We start from the raw sequence: 20,211 nt of genomic DNA on the forward strand, positions 1-20,211 counted from the left end.
CCCCCCCCCCCCAAGGAAGCCTGGGACAAAGGCTGGGGCCTCTTCCGGGGAGGCGGCGGCGACAGGAGCGCTGAAAGGATCCGCACGCTGGCGGGAACTCGTCCCAGGAAGAGAGTTAGGCCGGAGCGCGGGGGTGGAGTGCGGACCCGGAGCTGGCCCGTCAGGCGGGAGGCGGGCAGGTGCTGTGGCGGAAGTGCGAGGACGCGGTCGGAGCCGAGCCGTCTAGGAAGCGGCGGCCTCGGGTCACCCAGCCAGGAGTAGCCGCCGTGCCACGGCCAGACCACAGCGATTAGGGCTCAGACGACGTCAGGATGCCTCTATTCACCGCTAACCCTTTCGAGCAAGACGTGGGTAAGTGCTGGGCACGGGCTCGGGCCGCTGTTTGTCATGTTGGAAAGTGGGCGGCGGCGACTCCGGGGACTGGAAAGCCAAGGAAAGAGAGAGAAGGGGGGCGGCGCCCCTGCCTCGCCGCCCGTTTTCCGGGAGCTACCTTGACGCGTCGGTAGCGGCCTGGGGAGTGCCTCTTGCACACCTGAGGTTAGAGTCCCCGAAAGAAGGTCCTTCCTCTCGCCGAGCGCAGGAATAGGGAAGAGCCTGTGGCTCGCTGGGGACTGGACCAATTAAGCAATTGCAGAGTTGATGATACAAACTTCCTGCTCCGTCTACAGTTGGTTCATCCCCCCCCCCCCCAACTTGTAGATGATGCAGCGGTGGAAAGACCCTGCTGTCTGAGGCAGCCCAACACCAGAGACCTCTACTTGCCTCCATTCAGTAGGAAAACCCTATTTCACCTCGCTCCTATACGAACGCGTCCAAGCTCTGATAGCACAGCTTCAGGATTTATTTACAGTGGTTGGAATTGTTACTCTCCATGGATGGCGCAAGTGCTATGAGATGTTCTGTCTTAGGGTATTAAAAGGAAAGCCCTAGGATCTCAAAACAGTTAAGAAAAACTGTTTTATTTGTTGGAGTTGTTAGAGCGCTGATGTTTTTAGTGATTGGAATGAGAAAAAAGTTGATAGGATATGAGAACTATTTTGGGCACTAGAAGAACAGTAAAATAAACTGGCCTTCCGTTCAGTGACTCCTGAGGTCCCTGTATGGCTTAGTGGATCACAGTTTAATATTGCTGTAGGAAACGAGGCACTGCTGTTCAAATAAAAAACACTGCCGTGTATAGATTATTTCATTGGCAGTGCCACCAATCACAGCTTCAAGTACTTGTTAGTTCAAGTATGATTGAAGTCACTATACAAAAGACAGTTTGAGGATGAAAGAGCAAGTTTGATTGAGGCCCACCACTAACAACAACAACAACATCTATTACTACTACTACTACTACTTTTTCTTCTTCTTCTTTTCCTTGAGGGAGGGTTGGGAGAGAGAGAGAGAATATCTGAAGTAGGCACTGCACCCAACATGGCCTTGATCTCATGACTCTGAAATCATGACCTCAGCTGAAATCAAGAGTCAGATGTTCAACCAACTAAGCCATCCAAGTGCCCCCCACCAGTAACTTCTTTTAGACATGTTAATGGGGGGCACCTGAGTGGCTCAGTTGGATGGGCGTCTGCCTTCAGCTCAGGTCATGATTTCCGGGTCCTGGGTTCCAGCCCGGGATGGGGCTCCATACTCGGTGGGGAGTCTGCTTCTTCCTCTCCCTCTGCCCCTCCCCACTGCTTGCTCTCTCTCTCAAATAAATAAATAAGATCTTTTAAAAAAAAAATAGACACGTGAATGGAATTAGTAGAAGAAGTGGAATGAAGTACTAAGGAGTTTAAATTGCCCTTAAATCCATATCACGGAGGAAAAGTTATATATTACATTTTTCAGAACTGAAGTCTCCTTTTAATTTGAAATAATTAAGTAATATAAGCAAGTTATTATTTAATGTGGGATGTCTACAGGAATATGTTCCTTTGCAGCGTCGTTGCCTTTTCACTTACCCTTTTTGATTCAGTCAGGTTTTTATTACCGTTGGGGTTTTTTTTGTCATTCTTATGTTCACTTTTCATTCAACAAACATACATTGAATGATTAATGTGTGTATCTATATTGTTTTAATTTCTGAGGACACAAAAGTTTAATAGACTGAGTTCCTGCCCTCAAGGAACTCTCATACATATGTAAAATGATCATTGCAATATAGTATGATAAATATAGTACTGGAAATACAAAAGATGCTTTACATTCCTTCTTTCTTTAATAGTCATCTTCCCTGAAAAGACAACAAGGACCTTCAGGCACATGCTTTCTCTGTAAAGATGTTGATATTACTCTGTCTCTCTCTCCTTTTCCTTTCTTGACAGCAATTCTGCCTGCAGGAAGTAACCACCTCTAACTATATGTATGATAAGGTCATTTTGTAATTAAGGGTTTTTAAAGATGACACCGCATTCCTTTCGAGGAGCAGCTTCACTGGAGGTCCAGCATTCTTGTCTGATGTCATTCATGTGGGGAAGAAATTCTTCCCTCAGACCTTGAGAAAAAGATGTCTACAAAGGCATTCATAAGTTGATGATGGTATATGACTTGTCAAATGGAAGCAGGCCAAAGGCTAGGAAGTAAGGATCTCCAGCAGGTTCCTATTTTCTTCTTGGAGTCAGATCCCACAAATCCTGAAGGGCATGTTAGCTATAGTAGCATTAGAGCTCTTGAAATATTTTATTTGGTTTCTTCAAATCTAGATTTTTGTTTTGTTCAATAAAATTCCTTTGAAGCTGTGTCGAGCAAAAAAAGAAACTATATCCACACACATCCTACCATCCTCCCCCACCTCCACATCTTAAAGTGGGTGTGTAGGGTTCTCGAGGTGGAGCTCGGTTGGGGCAGCCACTCTGAGAGAATTCAAGAGGAAAGTGAAATATGAGGGACAGAGCCACAGTAGGAAGATAGAGTGTGTAGTGTTAAAAAGGAATATGTCATTTCCTTATAGTTTAGGCCAATTTTTCCAGTCTCACTACATTGCTTCCCAAATCATGACTTGTCTTTTCTCTCCCCAACTCTAGTTCAGTTCTTATTTGGCACATCTTTTTTCTCCCTACTCAAGCCAGACAACCTTTTTTTGGCCATTTTCTGCCTTTGTGCCATTTTCTATTTACTGATACCCTTTTTTCTTTTTTCAACAACCTTAGTATTGCCTTCCTTATAGATGTACTAACTTATGTCCCACGAAGCTGAGCTCAAATTCTGCCTCTATAAAACACTTAATGACACAGTGGATTGAAGCGTGAACTTTTATCTTGAAAGGAGACCTTTTTTTTAAAGATTTATTTATGTATTTGTGCGAGCGGGGGTGGAGGGGCAGAGAGAGAGAGAGAACCTGAAGGAGGCTCCACACCCAGTATGGAGCCCAACTTGGGGGCTCAGTCTCACTACCCTGAGATCATGACCTGAGCTGAAATCAAGAGTTGGATGCTTAACCAACTGAGCCACCCAGGTGCGCTGAAAGGAGACTTTTTAAGTGAAATTTGAATGCATATATTGCTGTGTCTCTGTCTTGTGTTAGAAGATACTTGACTGTGAGGTAGCTTGGGCTTTTGGTCCTGGAATCTTTTTCTCCAGTGAAATTTTATAAGAAGTGCTTAATAGGGGCATCTTTCTGGCTCAGTTGGTGGCACATGAGACTCTTGATCTGGGGGTCCTGAGTTTAGACCCCAGGGTGGGTATAGAGCTTACTTTAAAAAAAAAAAAAAATGCTCACATAAAAATCGATACTGACAGCGCTCCTTCAATACAATTTACTTAATATGTTCAGATTTATAACATTTACATACTTAAGGCAATTCTGGAACACAATTAGGTTGCTATAATCTTTGCAAAAAATTAGAATTAAATTTTTTGTTTATGAATGAGAATGATTGCTTTAATAGTTATTTTCTTTCTATATTTTGTTTACAGCCTTAAGCCTTCAGATACTTAAACATTTTAATTGATGTATTTTAACAGAAAGTACAGGATATGACATAAAGTCCTTTTCCTATCATCCAACTCTGTCAAGCCTAATATTTTGCCACACTTTATTATTTTTTTTTAAGAAAACATTCAAGATGGAGTTGAAATTCTTTGTTATATTTATCAGCTATTCATTTCCTATTCTATTCCTTTATCTCCCTTCTCAGAGTTAAACTCTCTCCAGAAAGATACAACTGTATTTTATAATATAAATAACACCATACAAATATACTATATGTATTACATAAAAAATAGTGTCATTCTTTGTCATTTGTATTTAATTCAGCATTTTTGTGAATTATTTCTGTTGATATTTGTAGCTCCAGTTCATTAATTTTAACAGTTGTATGGTATTCCACTGTATGAATATAGCACATTATTTGTTCATTCTATTGATGGACATGAAGTTTTTTCCAGGTTTTTGCCATAGACAACAGTGCAGTGAAAGTTCTTACCCATGTTTTCTTGTTTACGTGAATGAGAGATACTCTAGGGATTGTATCTTGAAGGAGAATTCCTTATTTAAAGTATAGATAGTGCAGACTTGCAAAATATTAGTGTAGAACTGCCTTTCAAGTGCTTGTGGGTGATTTTACTCCCACCAGCAGTGGCAGTGAAGTTCTTGTTCCACATCCTTACAAACACTGGGTATTGTCATATTTTTAAATCTATGCCAATTTGATAGGTATGAAGTACCTATCAAAGGGCAGTGTTTTCATTTCAACTTCATTGCTGGTAAAGTTGAGCTTCTTTTCACATATTTCTTGGTTATTTTGTTTTCTCTTTCCATAAATTACCTGCTTGTTGCTTTTACTTATTACTCTGTTGGATTATTTTGTTTTACTGAGTTTTAGAGTTCCTTGTACATTCTCTACTAATCTCTTGTTGGTTGTGTGAATTGCAAATATGTATCTCAGTTTGTTGCTTTTTATTTTCTGATGTCTTTTATTAAGAAAATTTAAGATTTTTTTAAAAGATTTTTAAAATTCATTTGAGAGAGAGAGAGCACGCGTACACACACACACACACACACACACACACACACACGCAGACAGGGGTGGGGTGGGGGGCAGAGGGAGAGGGCGAAGCATACTCCCCGCTGAGCAGAGAGCCTGAATCGCGATGCAGTCCCAGGACTAAGAGACCTTGGATTTGATCTTTGTGTAGGGTCTGAGGAGGAATTTGGTTGGATAATCAGCTTAGTAGACAATAATCTATTCTCTAATCACTACTTACTGAATTGTCTGTCCTTTCCCCATGATTTTGGGACATACTGTATTTCATACAGTACATTCCTTATATGAAGCCTGTGTCTCTGCTTTCGGTCCTTCTACACTGTTCTCTGTCTGTTCTGCCACCAGTACTACTTTTAAATGTCAGTGGCCTTGGGCAAGTTCCCCTGTTTTGTTTTTCTTCATTTTCATAGTCTTAGCTGTCTTTGGACTTTGTTCTTTCAGATGGGTTTATGATCAGAGTTGTATAATCATAAAAGGGAATTTCCTTTATGTTCTTTTAGCATTTAAGAGTAAAGGCATTGTAATTTATATTTTTGTTTCCTGTGAACTAATGATGTTGATAATTAAAAGTAGACGTTTTTGTTCCTTATAATAATAATTAGTTCTAAGCTTACTTAGATTATAGTTTGAAAGTAACGCAAGAGGGCAAGAGGATGATTTTTCTACAAGTAAATATGTAACATATTATTATAGCTGTGTTCTTAGGTGGATGTGTCTTTATGCTGCTTTTTTTGTTTAAATGAAAGAACCTTAAAGGTGTTTTGAGTGTTACAAGAATAGACCTTATTTATAGTACGTAGTATAGAATATCGAACTCCAGTTACTTGGCAACTTATAATTCTAACTATCTATTACCTAGATATCAAAATAAAAGTTAAGGATATGTAATTTTTTTTAAATCTCCTGTTATTTTTTTCTTTCCTTGGTTGCTTTGTGTCCCCATATCTAACATTCCCCCCCCCCCCCGCTTTTGGTTTTTCACTTTGTATTTTAAAAAGGTTTTTTTTTTAAGATTTTGTTTATTCATTTGAGAGAGGGAGGGCCGGAGTGGGGGGAGGGGCAGAGGGAGAGGAACAAGCAAGTAGACTCCTTGCTGAGTGGTCACCGCTCGATCCTAGGACCCCAAGATCACAACCTAAGCCCACCACCTAAGCCAGAGTCAGCTGTTCAACCGACTGAGCCACCCAGGTACCCCATCTTTTACAAAGTTTTTAAAAATATTTTTGCTTGTAGTGTTCTTTCCTATTTCAGTTATCTGTCGATCAGCAACATTTGTCAAACCCCCTTGGTGAGAACATTGTTTTCTAGAAACCTGAGACATTTTGGTATTGCTCATCTTTTTCCCTTATCTTTTGTTTTAGGACTAAAGTTCGCATTCGCTTATTGGCATCTTCAAGTCTTCTTTTGGAGTAATAAATCTTGCTTCCATCTTTTAGACTACCCTTAACATTAAAAAAAATTTTTTTTCTTAAATTCTAGTCAGCATACAGTGCAATATTGGTTTCAGGAGTAGAATTCAGTGATTCATCACTTAAATACCACACCCAGTGCTCATCACAACAGGTGCCCTCCTTAATGTCCACCCATCTAGCCCATGCCCTGCCCACCTCCCTCCATCAGCCCTCTGTTCTCTATCATTAAGAGTCTCCTATAGTTTGTTTCCCACTTTTCCCCCTTTCCATATGTTCATCTGTTTTGTTTCTTAAATTTCACATATGAATGAAATCATTTGTCTTTCTAATATTTTTTTTAATGGACCTATAACTGCTGATGTCCGAAGGATAAGCACCTCTCCTACAACACTCTGTAGAACACTTAGTATTTCTTTACCACCGAGACTTGTTTGTGACAGCTATCACTGTTCCATTCAAGGAAGATTTTCTTTAGTTTCCTCTAATTAAAGAATGTTGAAAACTGAAGATCCCATGAAGTATTTACAGGTCTGACTGACTTTTAATGCAACCTGAGAAGTTGTATTTAATAGGTCTTTTATAAAAGCATGAAGGGAAATGATGAAGAATTTAAAATTTTTATTATGTACAGTATCCCTATTTAGTATAATTTTTAAATGACCGTAACATATAGGGTGAAAAAATTTGTTGCTAGTGAAATTTTTATCATAACTAAAAACTCGGCAGACTCTTTGGTCAGTAAATATTCTTTTATGAAGCATTTGTTTATTCACATGCAACATGAGAATTGTAGAGACTCAGGATTTAGGTCATGTGAACTAAAAGGGATTTTTTATTGTTATCTGAAGCAGCTTCTTTTGCTTTTATGTGTCATGGGATGAATTATTGTAACATTCTCTTCTAAAAGCTCTGCTTAAATCTAGCACATGCATGTTTTGGTTTTCCTAGTAGTGCTGTGCCCTTGAGGGTTGAAGGGGAAGAACTTTTTCTTTTTTTTTTTTTTTTTTTTTGATGTTGTTTTACTAGGCTCTGTTACTCTCCCTGATAGTGAATAAATACCTGTATTTAGTTTGGGGATTGAATCTAAGAAGGTCAGTGTGACATGTATCAGACAACGCCCTCTGAAAATCAGTGTTCTAAAGTGTACCACCTACTTATTTTTAGCTCATATTACTTCAGTTTCATGTCAGAAATTTGTCAGTACCTGGTGGTGTACTTTTAAGAATTTTAGTCATTCTAGTGTTATTTCATTGTAGTTTTAATATGCATTTATCTGATGACTATTGATGTGGGGCACCTTTAAATAAAATTATTTGTTGGGGCACCTGGCTGGCTTAGTCATTGGAATATGCAACTCTTGATATTGAGGTTGTGAGTTCAAGCCCCATAGTGGGTGTGGAGCTTACTTATAATATGTAAACAAACAAATAAATAAATGAATAATCTCTTTTTTGAAGTATCTATTTTTAAGTGTTTCGTCCATTTTTCTTTTCACTTAGTTTTCACAACTCCTTTTTTAAGCATGGCAGCCATTTTATTTTATTTTATTTTTTTAATTTTTTATTATGTTATGTTAGTCACCGTACAGTACATCCCTAGTTTTTTATGTAGTGTTCCATGATTCATCGTTTGTGTATAACACCCAGTGCTCCATGCAATACGTGCCCTCCTTAACACCCATCACTGGCCTATCCCAATCCCCCACCATCTCCCCTCTGAAGCCCTCAGTTTGTTTTCCAGAGTCCATAGTCTCTCGTGGTTCATTCCCCCTTCTGTTTACCCCCCCTTCATTCTTCCCTTCCTTCTCCTACCGATCTCCCTGCTATTTCTTATGTTCCGTAAATGAGTGAAACGATATGATAATTGTCTTTCTCTGCTTGACTTATTTCACTTAGCATAATCTCCTCCAGTCCCGTCCATGTTGCTGCAAATGTTGTGTAATCGTTCTTTCTGATGGCTGAGTAATATTCCATTGTATATATGGACCACATCTTTTTCATCCGTTCCTCTGTTGAAGGGCATCTCGGCTCCTTCCACAATTTAGCTATTGTGGACAATGCTGCTATGCACATTGGGGTGCATATGGCCCTTCTCTTCACTATGTCTGTATCTTTGGGGTAAATACCCAGTAGTGTAATCGCTGGGTCATAGGGTAGCTCTATTTTTAAATTTTTAAGGGACCTCCACTCTGTTTTTCAAAGTGGCTGTACCAACTTGCATTCCCACCAACAGTGTAAGAGGATTCCCCTTTCTCCATGCCCTCTCCAACATTTGTTGTTTCTTGTCTTGTCAATTTTTGCCATTCTAACTGGCGTAAGGTGGTATCTCAGTGTGGTTTTGATTTGAATTTCCCTGATGGCGAATGATTTTGAACATGTTTTCATGTGTCTGTTAGCCATTTGTATGTCTTCATTGGAAAAGTGTCTGTTCATATCTTCTGCCCATTTTTTGACTTGATTATTTGTTTCTTGGGTATTGAGTTTGAGAAGTTCTTTATAGATCTTGGGTACCAGCGTTTTATCTGTAGTTTCATTTGCAAATATCTTGTAAGCATAGAAGCCATTTTAATCTCCAAATAAGAACATGGATTCTGATTTGAGTCTGAGCTGAGGTTGAACTACCTAGAGACCTTAGGCTAGTAAGTTAGTTTCAGAGCTGGGTGTATAGAAGGCAGGTCTTCAGTGCTTAATGGGCGAAATGTGTACTTCACAGATGCATACAGAGTGTGCATGATGATTTCCTCTGTTTGCAGAGGTTATGTGATCCCCATCCAGTGTAACTGCTTTTGATTTTCTATCTATGACATTTTAGCTACTTTGCAGACTCATTTTTCCTTTTCCCCAGCTGTCTTGCACATGAAGATTCCTGGTAGGTCTATTACAATAAAAATTATGCTTACTACATTTCTGTTTCTTCCCTGTTCCCTAATATAAGGGTGTTTGTGGAAATGAGCATGCCCATTTTGTAGAGTTGGGAGGGTGCATGGGTCTTACCTGACAGGTTTAGAGAGGGCATGTTGGAAGGATCAGCCAGGAAGAAAGTGAACTTACAGGAATATAAAGGCTGGTCCTAGGCCTTTTGCCTTTTTAAAGATGGTTTACAATATTACAAAGAAGTAAAATATAATTTTGATGTGGTTTTTTCCCCTCCTTCCTGACTGTCCTATGTGTCCCCCCAAAATGCTAGTGATGATGTGTGAAATCAAAATGTGTCCGTCACTCTTCTGTATTCCACTAGATCAGGAAGCTCTTAAATATATTGTATTTTTAGATGATGTGGATGTAGATTAGATGATATTAAATGATCCTTTCCTTATGAACAAGACTTGAATTTGCATTTGTCCTATTCAGTATGTTTAAAATATTCGTACATAGGGAAACTGAAAACTAACTTGTTGGGTAGAGTTACTTCAGCAGTTTTGAATAAAAATTGCACTCAAGCAGCAGTTTGTTTAATATTCAAACCAGGGAGGATACCCTGAGTCAGATGCCCCAGATTGGAGTCCCTGTTTAACTACTTATTAGCTGTATGTCCTTGTGCTAATTACTTTTCTGTGTCTGTTTCCTTATCTGTAAAAGGGGAATCCTTACTTCATGTGATTGAAGTGTAAGTGGTTTAGCATATATAAAATGTTTTGAAGCTATTACTTACAGTTGTTCTTAATTATTATGTACCATTCAATACTCAGAGCTGTAAGTTGGTTTTCATTTTAGAAGATAATGAACAGTGTATTTTAAGGTAGACTTTATATTACTGCTTTCCCCAGAGTAAACTGAAGATTTGTATCAATGAAATACACCCAAACAAACGAAAACATTAAATGAGGAGGGAGGAGTGAATAAGAAAATGTATGTTAAACCCAGATATTCTAGAATGCTAAGTTTGGTTGTTATTAAAGTCAGAGAAAGAGGTGAAATATTTATTATCTATCAGGTTGAGGTTTTTGACATAAATATTTTAGTCTAAATTTACACAAAAATTGTGTGGTCTAGAAACTTAATAACAAGTATATATCATTATTTTAATCATTAAACATGTACGACTTATTTATAAACTAGAAAGAATTGGCTCTCCTACATCTTCAGTAATTACTTAGTTCATAATGAATTGGTCCAAAGAAAGAACATTTTTTATCTTTAGTAAAAGCTGTCAGCTGTGGTTTCCTGTTAGATACCAAAAATGAATTCTATTCATTTACTTACTTTCCATTTTCTAGTTTATTTCTGCTATTGAAAAAAATTTTTTTCCAGTTTTCTCCTATACTCCTACTATAATTTTAAGGTATAAAAATAATTGGTCTTTTTTTTTTTTTTAAGATTTTATTTATTTATGTGACAGAGAGACAGCCAGCAAGAGAGGGAACACAGCAGGGGAGTGGGAGAGGAAGAAGCAGGTTCCCAGTGGAGGAGCCCGATGTGGGACTCGATCCCGGAATGCCGGGATCACGCCCTGAGCCAAAGGCAGATGCTTAACGACTGCGCTACCCAGGTGCCCCCTGGTCTTTTTCTTATTAATACATAAAAGACAGTTTTTCCTCTAAGATCTAAGCATTGCTTTAGTCATGTCTCAAGATACATACTGATATGTTGGGACACCTGGGTGGCTCAGTTGGTTAAGCATCTGCCTTTGGCTCAGGTCATGATCTCAGGGTCCTGGAATTGAGTCCCACATTGGGCTTCTTGCTCATTGGGGAGCCTGCTTCTCCCTCTGCCTTCTTCTCCCTCTGCTTGGTGCTTCCCCTACTTGTGTGCTCTCTCTCTCTCTCTCTGACAAATAAATAAATGAAATCTTTTAAAAAAAAAAAAAGATACTGATATGTTGTATACTGATTATAACAAATTTTTATATTGCCCTCTGTTATAATCTTAATTATTTGTATATCCTAGTTGTTAATTTCCATGTGGTTGGTTATTATACTTGGTCTAATTAAAACAACAAACATTGTATTTAGAGAATATACTGTGTATATTGTCAGGTTTTGATAGTTCCGTGCACATTTGAGGAAAGATTTAAACTCTGCTTAAATGTACAGATAGTCCTCACTTTATATAGTTCCAATACGTGTGAATTTAGTTATCATGTTTTAGTTGAGTAACACCAAACCCCCCCATTTTTTTTAATGATTTTTTATTATATTATGTTAGTCACCATACAGTACATCCCCGGTTTCCGATGTAAGGCTCGATGATTCATTAGTTGTGTATAACACCCAGTGCACCATGCAATACGTGCCCTCCTTACTACCCATCACCGGTCTATTCCATTCCCTCACCCCCCTCCCCTCTGAGGCCCTGAGTTTGTTTCTCATAGTCCATAGTCTCTCATACCAAACCCCCCCATAAGAAGTCTTGTAGTACTTTGAGCATAGAACCCAACCACGCATACCTAGATTTTAACTGTAGGACTATGAGCTAATAATGTGTGGTGTTTTAAACTACTAACTTGGAGTAATCTGTTACATAGGAAGTTTAAAAGTTAATATTATACTGAGACTGTTCAGTTAACATTTTTTTTATTCTTCAAATTTGATAACTGTTACTGATTTTTCTTCACATTCACTGTTTCTGCAGTCTCCAGTCTGCTTCGAAGCCCATCTAGTGAATGTTTTTAGTTGATAAGCATACTTTTTAGTTCTAGAAATTCTAATTTTATAGTTTCCTTTTCTCTGCTGAGCACCCACCATCTACTTACTTATTATGACCATCTTTTGCTTTAAGTTCTTGATAATACCTGCTATAAAGTACCTTTTTTTCTGCTAATTCTGATATTTGAGTTATGCTATTATCTTATTTTACTGATTACTTATATTTTGATTATAGGATACTTTTTCATATACTGGTGATTTTTTTATATTATGCTTTTCACAATGATTCTTTATAAGGCTAGGTTATGTTGTCTTTTTCTAAAGAGTGTTGAATTTTGTTCTGTCAGGTAATTATACTATGGGAGGATCTATTAGGTTTTCGTTAGGTTTGGTTTTCTTTGTGAGACAGACCTATTTTGATATTGAACTAAATTACAGGGGACCTTTACTCTCTTTTTGTGTTTCAGTTGGATGCCTGGAATGTTCTCTGTACTCTAGTTGGGTAGAGTATTAGTCCACTTGGGCTTCTATAACAAAATACCTTGAACTAGGTGAATTCAACAACAAATTTATTTTCTAACAGTTCTGGAGACTGGAAGTCCAAGAGCAAGGTCCCAGCAGTGTTGGTGTCTCGTGCAATGTGTCTTCCCTTGGACTGCAGATGGCTGCCTTTTCATTGTGTGCTCATATGACCTCTTCTTTGTGCTTGTGTGGAGAGAGAGTGAGATATAGTGAGCTCTGTGTTGCCTCTTCTTATTAGGATACTAATCCTACTGGATCAGGGCCCCATCCTTATGACCTCCTTTAACCTTTAGAGGCTCAGTCTCCAAATACAGCAACACTGTAGGTTGGGTCTTGAATATCTGAATTTTGTGGGGATACAAACATTCAGTCCATAATAAGCAGGAACTCCAAAGACTCCTTGCACTGCCAAACCTTTCAGCCCCACAGTGGGTGATCTGTGCTAGACTTCACAGAGACTCAAGTAGCCTAGCCCTTGACCAAGGACCCATGTTAAATCCCAGGAATTTGTTCCTCAGAAATTTGGTCTGTTTATCGCAGCTGCTCTTCTTGGGCTCGTTCTCCCTGTGTTGGGCCAGGAAAGTGTTCCCAGGCAAAAGCTTGGGCCATCGTGGAGCCTTCGTATTTCCCTTCCCTCAAAGATCTCACACCAGCACTGCCTATTATTCATTTCCTGAACACCATTGCCTCATATATTGTGGCCTGTTTTGTACTTGTTTTTGGTAGAATAACGAATCTGGTAGCAGACGCTCTGCTGTGGTTGGGGGCAGACCAGTCATGACTTTTTATTTTCCAACATAGTAGGAGGAGCATTATAGATGTCTTATGAGCATTTTTCTTTCATATAATTAAGTTTTAAAAATTACTGGTGGAGCCTATTTCATTAAAAGTTTCATGGGTAGACTTGAATTCTTTTTAAAGTTGTATGCTGAATACAATGCACTGTGCAGAGGGGGTGCCTTTTTGTTCTTTATAGGTATTGATGGACTGAATATGATATTGTTAGAATCTTTGTGAAATATTTCAGTGTATTTGAGGCTCTTTATATGCAGTAATCAAAACCTGGTGACGAAACGTTATGACTTACACCCACCAAACCCTGGAAATTTAGCATTTAGGCCCCAGGAGGGCTTTTTAAACTCTCTTCCCCCTCTATGCATTTGACACAGGATAATGTGAGGTATGGCCCCAACACTGGGCAAAGTGACAATGCTGTACAAGAATGGTTCCTTAATTATAATATTTAAAATTTTTTCCAGGAGTTTAAAATACTCCTAAGTACATAATTTAACTGTTATTTAGTTCGCTTGAAAAATGAAATCCTTTTTGGCAGGCCATTATAAAGTCTTCAGATTTTATACTTTTTTAAAAGCATAATTGCGAATCCTATATTTGTAGAGCATAAACTATGGTGGATAGAGTATTCAAGTCAGGATTTTTCCATTTTCTATAAAAATTAAATCAAGTAAAACTATTGTTTAGATATTTTTGAAATTATTGGACGCATTTTTGATAGGTATTAAATAGGTTTCACATTTAATTGTGTATCACAGGCTGAAATTAAAAAAAAATAATCATTAGAAGTTGAGTTTTATCAATAATAGGTTACTAGATGGTTTAAAATCAGACTCAGCTCTTTGTACTTATGCATGTGTGTACTGACAAAATTTGGTAAATGATGCTGGTTTCGCAGATTAAAGAAGAAATGATAGATTCTTGATGTTGGAACTACTGACAAATAATTAGTAAAAATATTTTTCTGTCCCTACTTCATTCCATGTGCCAAGTGAAATTCCAGAGAGACTAAAGATTTACCTATAAAAGAGAAATAATACATATACAAAAGATAATATAGGTGAATATTTAATCTTCAGGTAGTTCTAAACACTGTACCAAATGATACTATAGAAAGAAAGAATGATAGATCTTTACAGCAAAAACAAAGCCCTATCAAAAACAAAAAGAACTTAAAAGCAAAGAAAAGATGAGCATGAAGCTGGCAAGTCATATACAATACATGTGATTTGCTCTTCAGACTCCAGATCAAAGTTACCTATATATCACAGGACAAGAAGCCCTTTGCTCCCCTCTTGAGACATTTCCCTTCCCTACTTACCTTTTCTTTTGGTTGAGATTCCCAAACGTATTGTCATTCCTCTTTAGTAAACAAGCAGGGAACTGGAACCTCATAAAGCCCACTAGTGCTGTTGCCTTTTGTTGCCACATGATGTTGCTAGTGAAGTTTGAGACTATGCAGCCCCTTTGGATGTTTGCTTAGGAAACTTGCTGGTCCAGAAGCTCTTGCTGGTCCAAAACTTTGTACAGACTTTAGTGGGACCACATTGGGCCTCATTGTGCCCAGGGTGATAGGATATGGAGGAGCAACCATCATTCATTTATTCATCAAACCCCTGTTTGTTGACTACCCGACACTGTGCTCCAGATGCTGGTCTATGCACTAGATATAATAGTAGTGAACAAAACAAAAAAATTCTTGCCGTCATGGAGCTTACATTCATTCTGGGGGTTGAGAGGAAGAGAGGTGGGGCAGAGACATACAATAGACAAAGTATTTATGTTATGCAACGTCTGCAGAAGGGCCTCTGCATGAAATCCTGACTTCTTTTAATTATTTTATATTTATTGTGTGGGGGCATCAATATGAATGATACCAGTGAGTATAACAGAGACGCTGAGGGATTGAAAATCACAGTGCATTGATAACTTCTCACTAGCTTGTAGAGGTACTTTGTGGCCACTCTGTATATAATTGTACAGCATGCAGTTATTAAAAAGTATTGGTACAGGTGTATATTTATGAACATAGAGGGATGTTTATGTAAGTGGAAATGCAGGTTAGCAAATGATACATTTAGTACGATCACAAGTATTAGTGGGAAATACTTTTTCTCTACCTCTGAGGTTTCTCTTGAGAAGGGAATTCCATTAGTGTCACCCTGAGTCTGCTCTTGCTCCTTTAAGTCAATTCATCTTTGATGGAATGACTTACCTGATTGGTAAATTTGAGAGTACTTGGCCCTACGGGTGCACTTCATTGATGTGTAGGAGCTAGCTAGTCTTTCCAGAGCCGTTGAGTGATTTCTCATCTCCTCCTCTTTCATATAAGCTGTGCAAGGGCTTACCTCTGGAGGGAGCAGTCATCCCCCGTCTAGTGGTAAAGCATGTCCACCTTTGAAGTTCATTATCAGCAAGCCCATTTGTCTAGTACACCTACAGCTTCTATGAGTAATAGCAGTAGTATTTTATTATTTGTTTCTCAACTTGTTCATAACTTTGGCAGGGAAGGAGTTACCAGCTTTTGGGTGCTCTCTTTGGAGGTACCTCATACATGATTCTGTTTCATTTAGTTTTACATATATTTTTAGTATTTTTCCATATACATGAAGAAAAAAGTATGGAAAGGTAACATCATATTTCAAAAGAGGTTGGTAGAATTAGGGCTTTTTTTCTTGTCTGATTTTTTTTAATTAATTTTTTAAAAAGATTTTATTTATTTGAGAGAGAGAGCACAAGAGCGGGGTGAGTGGCAGAGGGAGAAAGAGACTCCCCGCAGAACAGGGAGCTAGACGCAGGACTCAATCCCAGGACTGAGATCATGACCTGAGCCGAAGGCAGATGCTTAACCGACCGAGCCACCCAGGTGCCCCTTGTCTGTACTTTTGAATTCACTGAATTTATTAGATATGTAATTAAGAAATAGTTAAGTATTTTAAACCTCTAAAATATACAGCATGGTCTGACTTCCCATGTAGAAGAATTAGTCATCTTTGTACAAGGGAAAAAGCTGGACCTGAGTAGGTATGTTTCCACCTCATAGCGTGGTGCTTGAGTCTAGAACTTACGGTAGGCAAAAATATATTACTTTTCTAAAATCTCTGGCTTGTCATTTCAACACATATGTCACAATAATTGCTTTCCATCCATTAATAGTTTGAGGCAATTTGCGTGGTTTTTAAAAGTGAGTTCCGGGGCGCCTGGGTGGCGCAGCTGTTAAGCGTCTGCCTTCGGCTCAGGGCGTGATCCCGGTGTTCTGGGATCGAGCCCCACATCAGGCTCCTCCGCTGGGAGCCTGCTTCTTCCTCTCCCACTCCCCCTGCTTGTGTTCCCTCTCTCATTGGCTATCTCTCTCTGTTAAAATAAATAAATAAAATCTTTAAAAAAAAAAGTGAGTTCCAGCATTTAACTGAAGTTAAATAGATTCTGTATTTCTCTTTTCTACTTGAAAAGTTTGATAAACCTGTTTATTTTGTGGGTTCTTTTATTATTCCTTGCCTTTAAGAAAGAAACGGCTCTAGATTTCTACTGTCCTTCCTGCTTATCACCGTGATAGGCCTTTATGAATATAATACTCAGATTTGGCCATATTTGAAATTATAGATTTATTAAAAAGGGAAAAGATTAAACAATGTTTCTAAAGTGGTAATTTTTATATCCCCATCTGTCTATTAGGAAAAAAGTATTTCTTGATTTCAGAATTTTATAAAAGTTAGTAGAGTAGGGACACCTGGGTGGCTCAGTCCATTAAGCATCTGCCTTTGGCTCAGGTCATGATCCTAGGGTCCTGGGATGAGCCCCCACCAGGCTCCTTGCTAAGCAGGGAGCCTGCTTCTCCCTCTGCCTGCCACTCCCTCTGTTCATGCTCATACTCTTTCTCTCTCTGGCAAATAAATAAAATCTTTTTTTAAACATTAGAGTAAAATTGCATCATAATTCAGTCATTACATTCTCATCATGATTTTTAAAATTTTACTTTTTAATTTTTATTTCAATTATGAAATACTTAAGACCACAAAAACATGCTGAGAATAAAATAATCTCTAGATATTCCGTGCCCAGCTTAATAAACAAAACCTTATAAATACAAGTAAGCCCCTATTTACCCCATCCTACCTCCAGTTTGATGTTTATCATTATTATGCATATATTAATATTTGTACTACCTATGTATCACTAAAGAATATAATGTATTTTTGAGTATTTTAAAAGTTTATATGAAACATTCATATAAAGTCAGAATGTAAAATGGAACAACTGCTTTAGAAAACTGTTTGCCAGTTGCTAAAAAAAATTAAGCATAGAATTACCATACAACTCAGCACTTTTCTTAGGTATATACCAAAGAGAGAAGTATATACCACACAAAACTTGTGCACAAATGTTCCTAGTAGCATTGCATTATTCATATTGGCCAAAAAGTTAAAAAACAAAACAAAACCAAGCAACCCCCAAATGTTCAACTGGTGAATGGGTAAATAAAATGAGGTATATCTACAATGGAATATTGTTCATCAATAAAATTAACTGAAGTATTGATACATGTGTCAACATGGGTGAACTTGAAAACATTCTGCTAAATAAAAGACACTAGTCACAAAAGGCCATATATTGTATGATTCTCTTTATATGAGAAGTCCAGATTAGGAAAATTTACAGGAATGGAAAACAGATTCATGGTTGTCTAGGTTGGGACATTGAGGGGGACATTGGGCTGTGACTGCCAATGGGTATGGATTTCTTTTTAGGGTGATGAAATGTTCTAGAATTAGATAATGGTGATAGTTGCACAAATCTGTGAATATGCTAAGAAAATCAAATTGCATACTTTAATTGGGTGATTTGTATTGGGATGTGAATTATAGGTCAGTAAAGCTGTTTAGAAAGTTTATGTGAATATTATATATTCTACTATTAGCTTTTTAAATTCAGTATAAACCAAATCATTTTATTTTGGGATTTATACATTTTTGTACATTTAGTTCTATATAACTCATTTTCACCTTCCGGTATATGAATTTACTGTATTTTATTAATCCATTGTCCCTTTTTGCTCTTTAAAAACAATGCTTTTGTGAACAGTCTGATCCATATTTCCTTATATGATGATATATTTTTATTTTATTTTATATCATTTCATTTCATTTCATTTCATTTTATTTTAAATTCAGTGTGGGGTTGAACTCACAGCCCTGGGATCAGGACCTGAGCTGATATCAAGAGTCAGACACTTAACCCACTGAGCCACCCAGGAGCTGCGATGATGATACATTTTTAAGGCTTTCTTCCAAATTATAATTTGAAGAATTATTGATAATTTGTAATTTATTTAGTATTATTTATTTATAAGACATTTTATTGGTGTACCCCACACTTAATTCATATAGTTATACAATTTGAAGTTGAAAGTAGTAAAAGTACTCTATCTTCTGAAAATTTTCAGTGGTTCTTTTATACTTGGCAAAAGAAAAGGGCTTCTTAACTAGTGTTCCTTTCTTGGTATTTTATTGTTAAGTGTGACATGTCCTAATTTTTGTGTATGCTGATATCTTATAGAAAAAGCCACAAATGAGTACAACACTACAGAAGATTGGAGTCTTATTATGGACATATGTGACAAAGTTGGAAGCACTCCTAATGGGTAAGATGCCTAGACAAGCCCAGTGAATGTCTAGGAGCTTAATTACCTTTGTCTCTTTTCCCAACGTAACTTTGAAAGGAAAATGGAATTTTACTATTTACTTTTGGGGGACAAAAGTTAGGAGATCCTGGTGGCCAGTTTTATGGAATTAACCTTATCCTGAAAGAACAAAGGGAAGAAGAGTTCAACTGAAAACCTGAGATATATAAAGCTTTGACTCAATAGGGACACATGTTAACGATGAATAGACTAGTTATTTAGGGAATTGCCCTGTGACTTAGACATGTATGGGAGCCTTTTAATAATGAAGTAGATAAATATAATAACATAGTATGTAATAGACTGAAGAAGCCCTTCAATACTGAGTAGGTAAATATAATAACATCATTATGAAAAAATGGATATAAAAAAGGGTGCTTTTGAGGGAGAATGCAGCGATTAAGCTGAACTGATTATACTTTAGAGGACTGATGAAAGCATTTAACATTACAGCTTTTCAAAGTACCTTCATACATGTTTATACTTATACCTTTGAAGACTGTATATCTTGCAGGGTTTTTTTAAGATAAGAATTTTGTCTGACGCCAGCTTTGGATATGGCAAAACTCTACAATTACTCCATAGAGTTTACTGCTCTGGGGGATCCACCAGCAGGAGCTGAGCATGTTGAATACTGTACCCAGATAGGGGTCTTCCAGAAAAACATAGCAAAGGCAACTGAATCGTGCATCTCAGAGCCAGAGGAACATGTTTATGAAGTTGTTTATACAACCTCATACCCAAGTTTACAGCAAAGCAGATACTTCTGGTTTGCTCTGAGTATTGAGGCGGTAAAAGCAATTGACTATATGAAAACCAGGTTTCTCTAGGGTCCGAGGAAAAAGGAGGGCAGTCGAGTGGTACCACTAGGCAGTTGCACTCCACAGCACCGATTAACAGAAGCTCAAAGAGCCAAAATAGAGCAGCCCCCCAAACCTCACTGTGTGGGAAAGAAGTTCTGCGTACCCTGGAAAGACTCATTATTTATCCAAAGGTGAATGGCTTGGTGGTGGGTAGTATGGAGAAGCTGAGAACAGTGCTTGCTGATGGACGTGACTGAACAGAGATCAAACTGCAGTGCAGGTGGAGTTGATTGATTACAACACATAACACCTCTTTGATGAGCATTTAGTCAGTCCTGTGCTAGAGTCATAAGTTAGGCAACTTGGTTTTGAATTTCTCTAACCTTGTGTTTTTCATTGCTTTTTGCAGGGTGAGAGAGTTCATAATGTGCTTGTTCATGTTTCT

General features: G+C 37.9%; 1 protein-coding gene across 2 annotated transcripts in view; it reads left to right on the plus strand.

Moving 5' to 3' along the window:
* The first annotated feature begins 57 nt into the window (after positions 1 to 57).
* Positions 58 to 20,211, plus strand: part of STAM2 (signal transducing adaptor molecule 2) — a 46,067-nt gene continuing 25,913 nt past the window's right edge. The window contains exons 1-2 of one of the 2 annotated variants that reach the window (XM_008686982.2): positions 58 to 351; positions 18,840 to 18,924. In XM_008686982.2, the coding sequence (XP_008685204.1) occupies positions 312 to 351; positions 18,840 to 18,924 (125 nt within the window). In that variant the 5' untranslated portion in view covers positions 58 to 311. The remainder of the gene's footprint in view (positions 352 to 18,839; positions 18,925 to 20,211) is intronic. The other variant, XM_008686981.2, reaches the window with a different exon arrangement.

Source organism: Ursus maritimus, unplaced genomic scaffold (assembly GCF_017311325.1).
Source record: "Ursus maritimus isolate PB19 unplaced genomic scaffold, ASM1731132v1 scaffold_1, whole genome shotgun sequence".
NCBI lineage: Eukaryota > Metazoa > Chordata > Mammalia > Carnivora > Ursidae > Ursus > Ursus maritimus.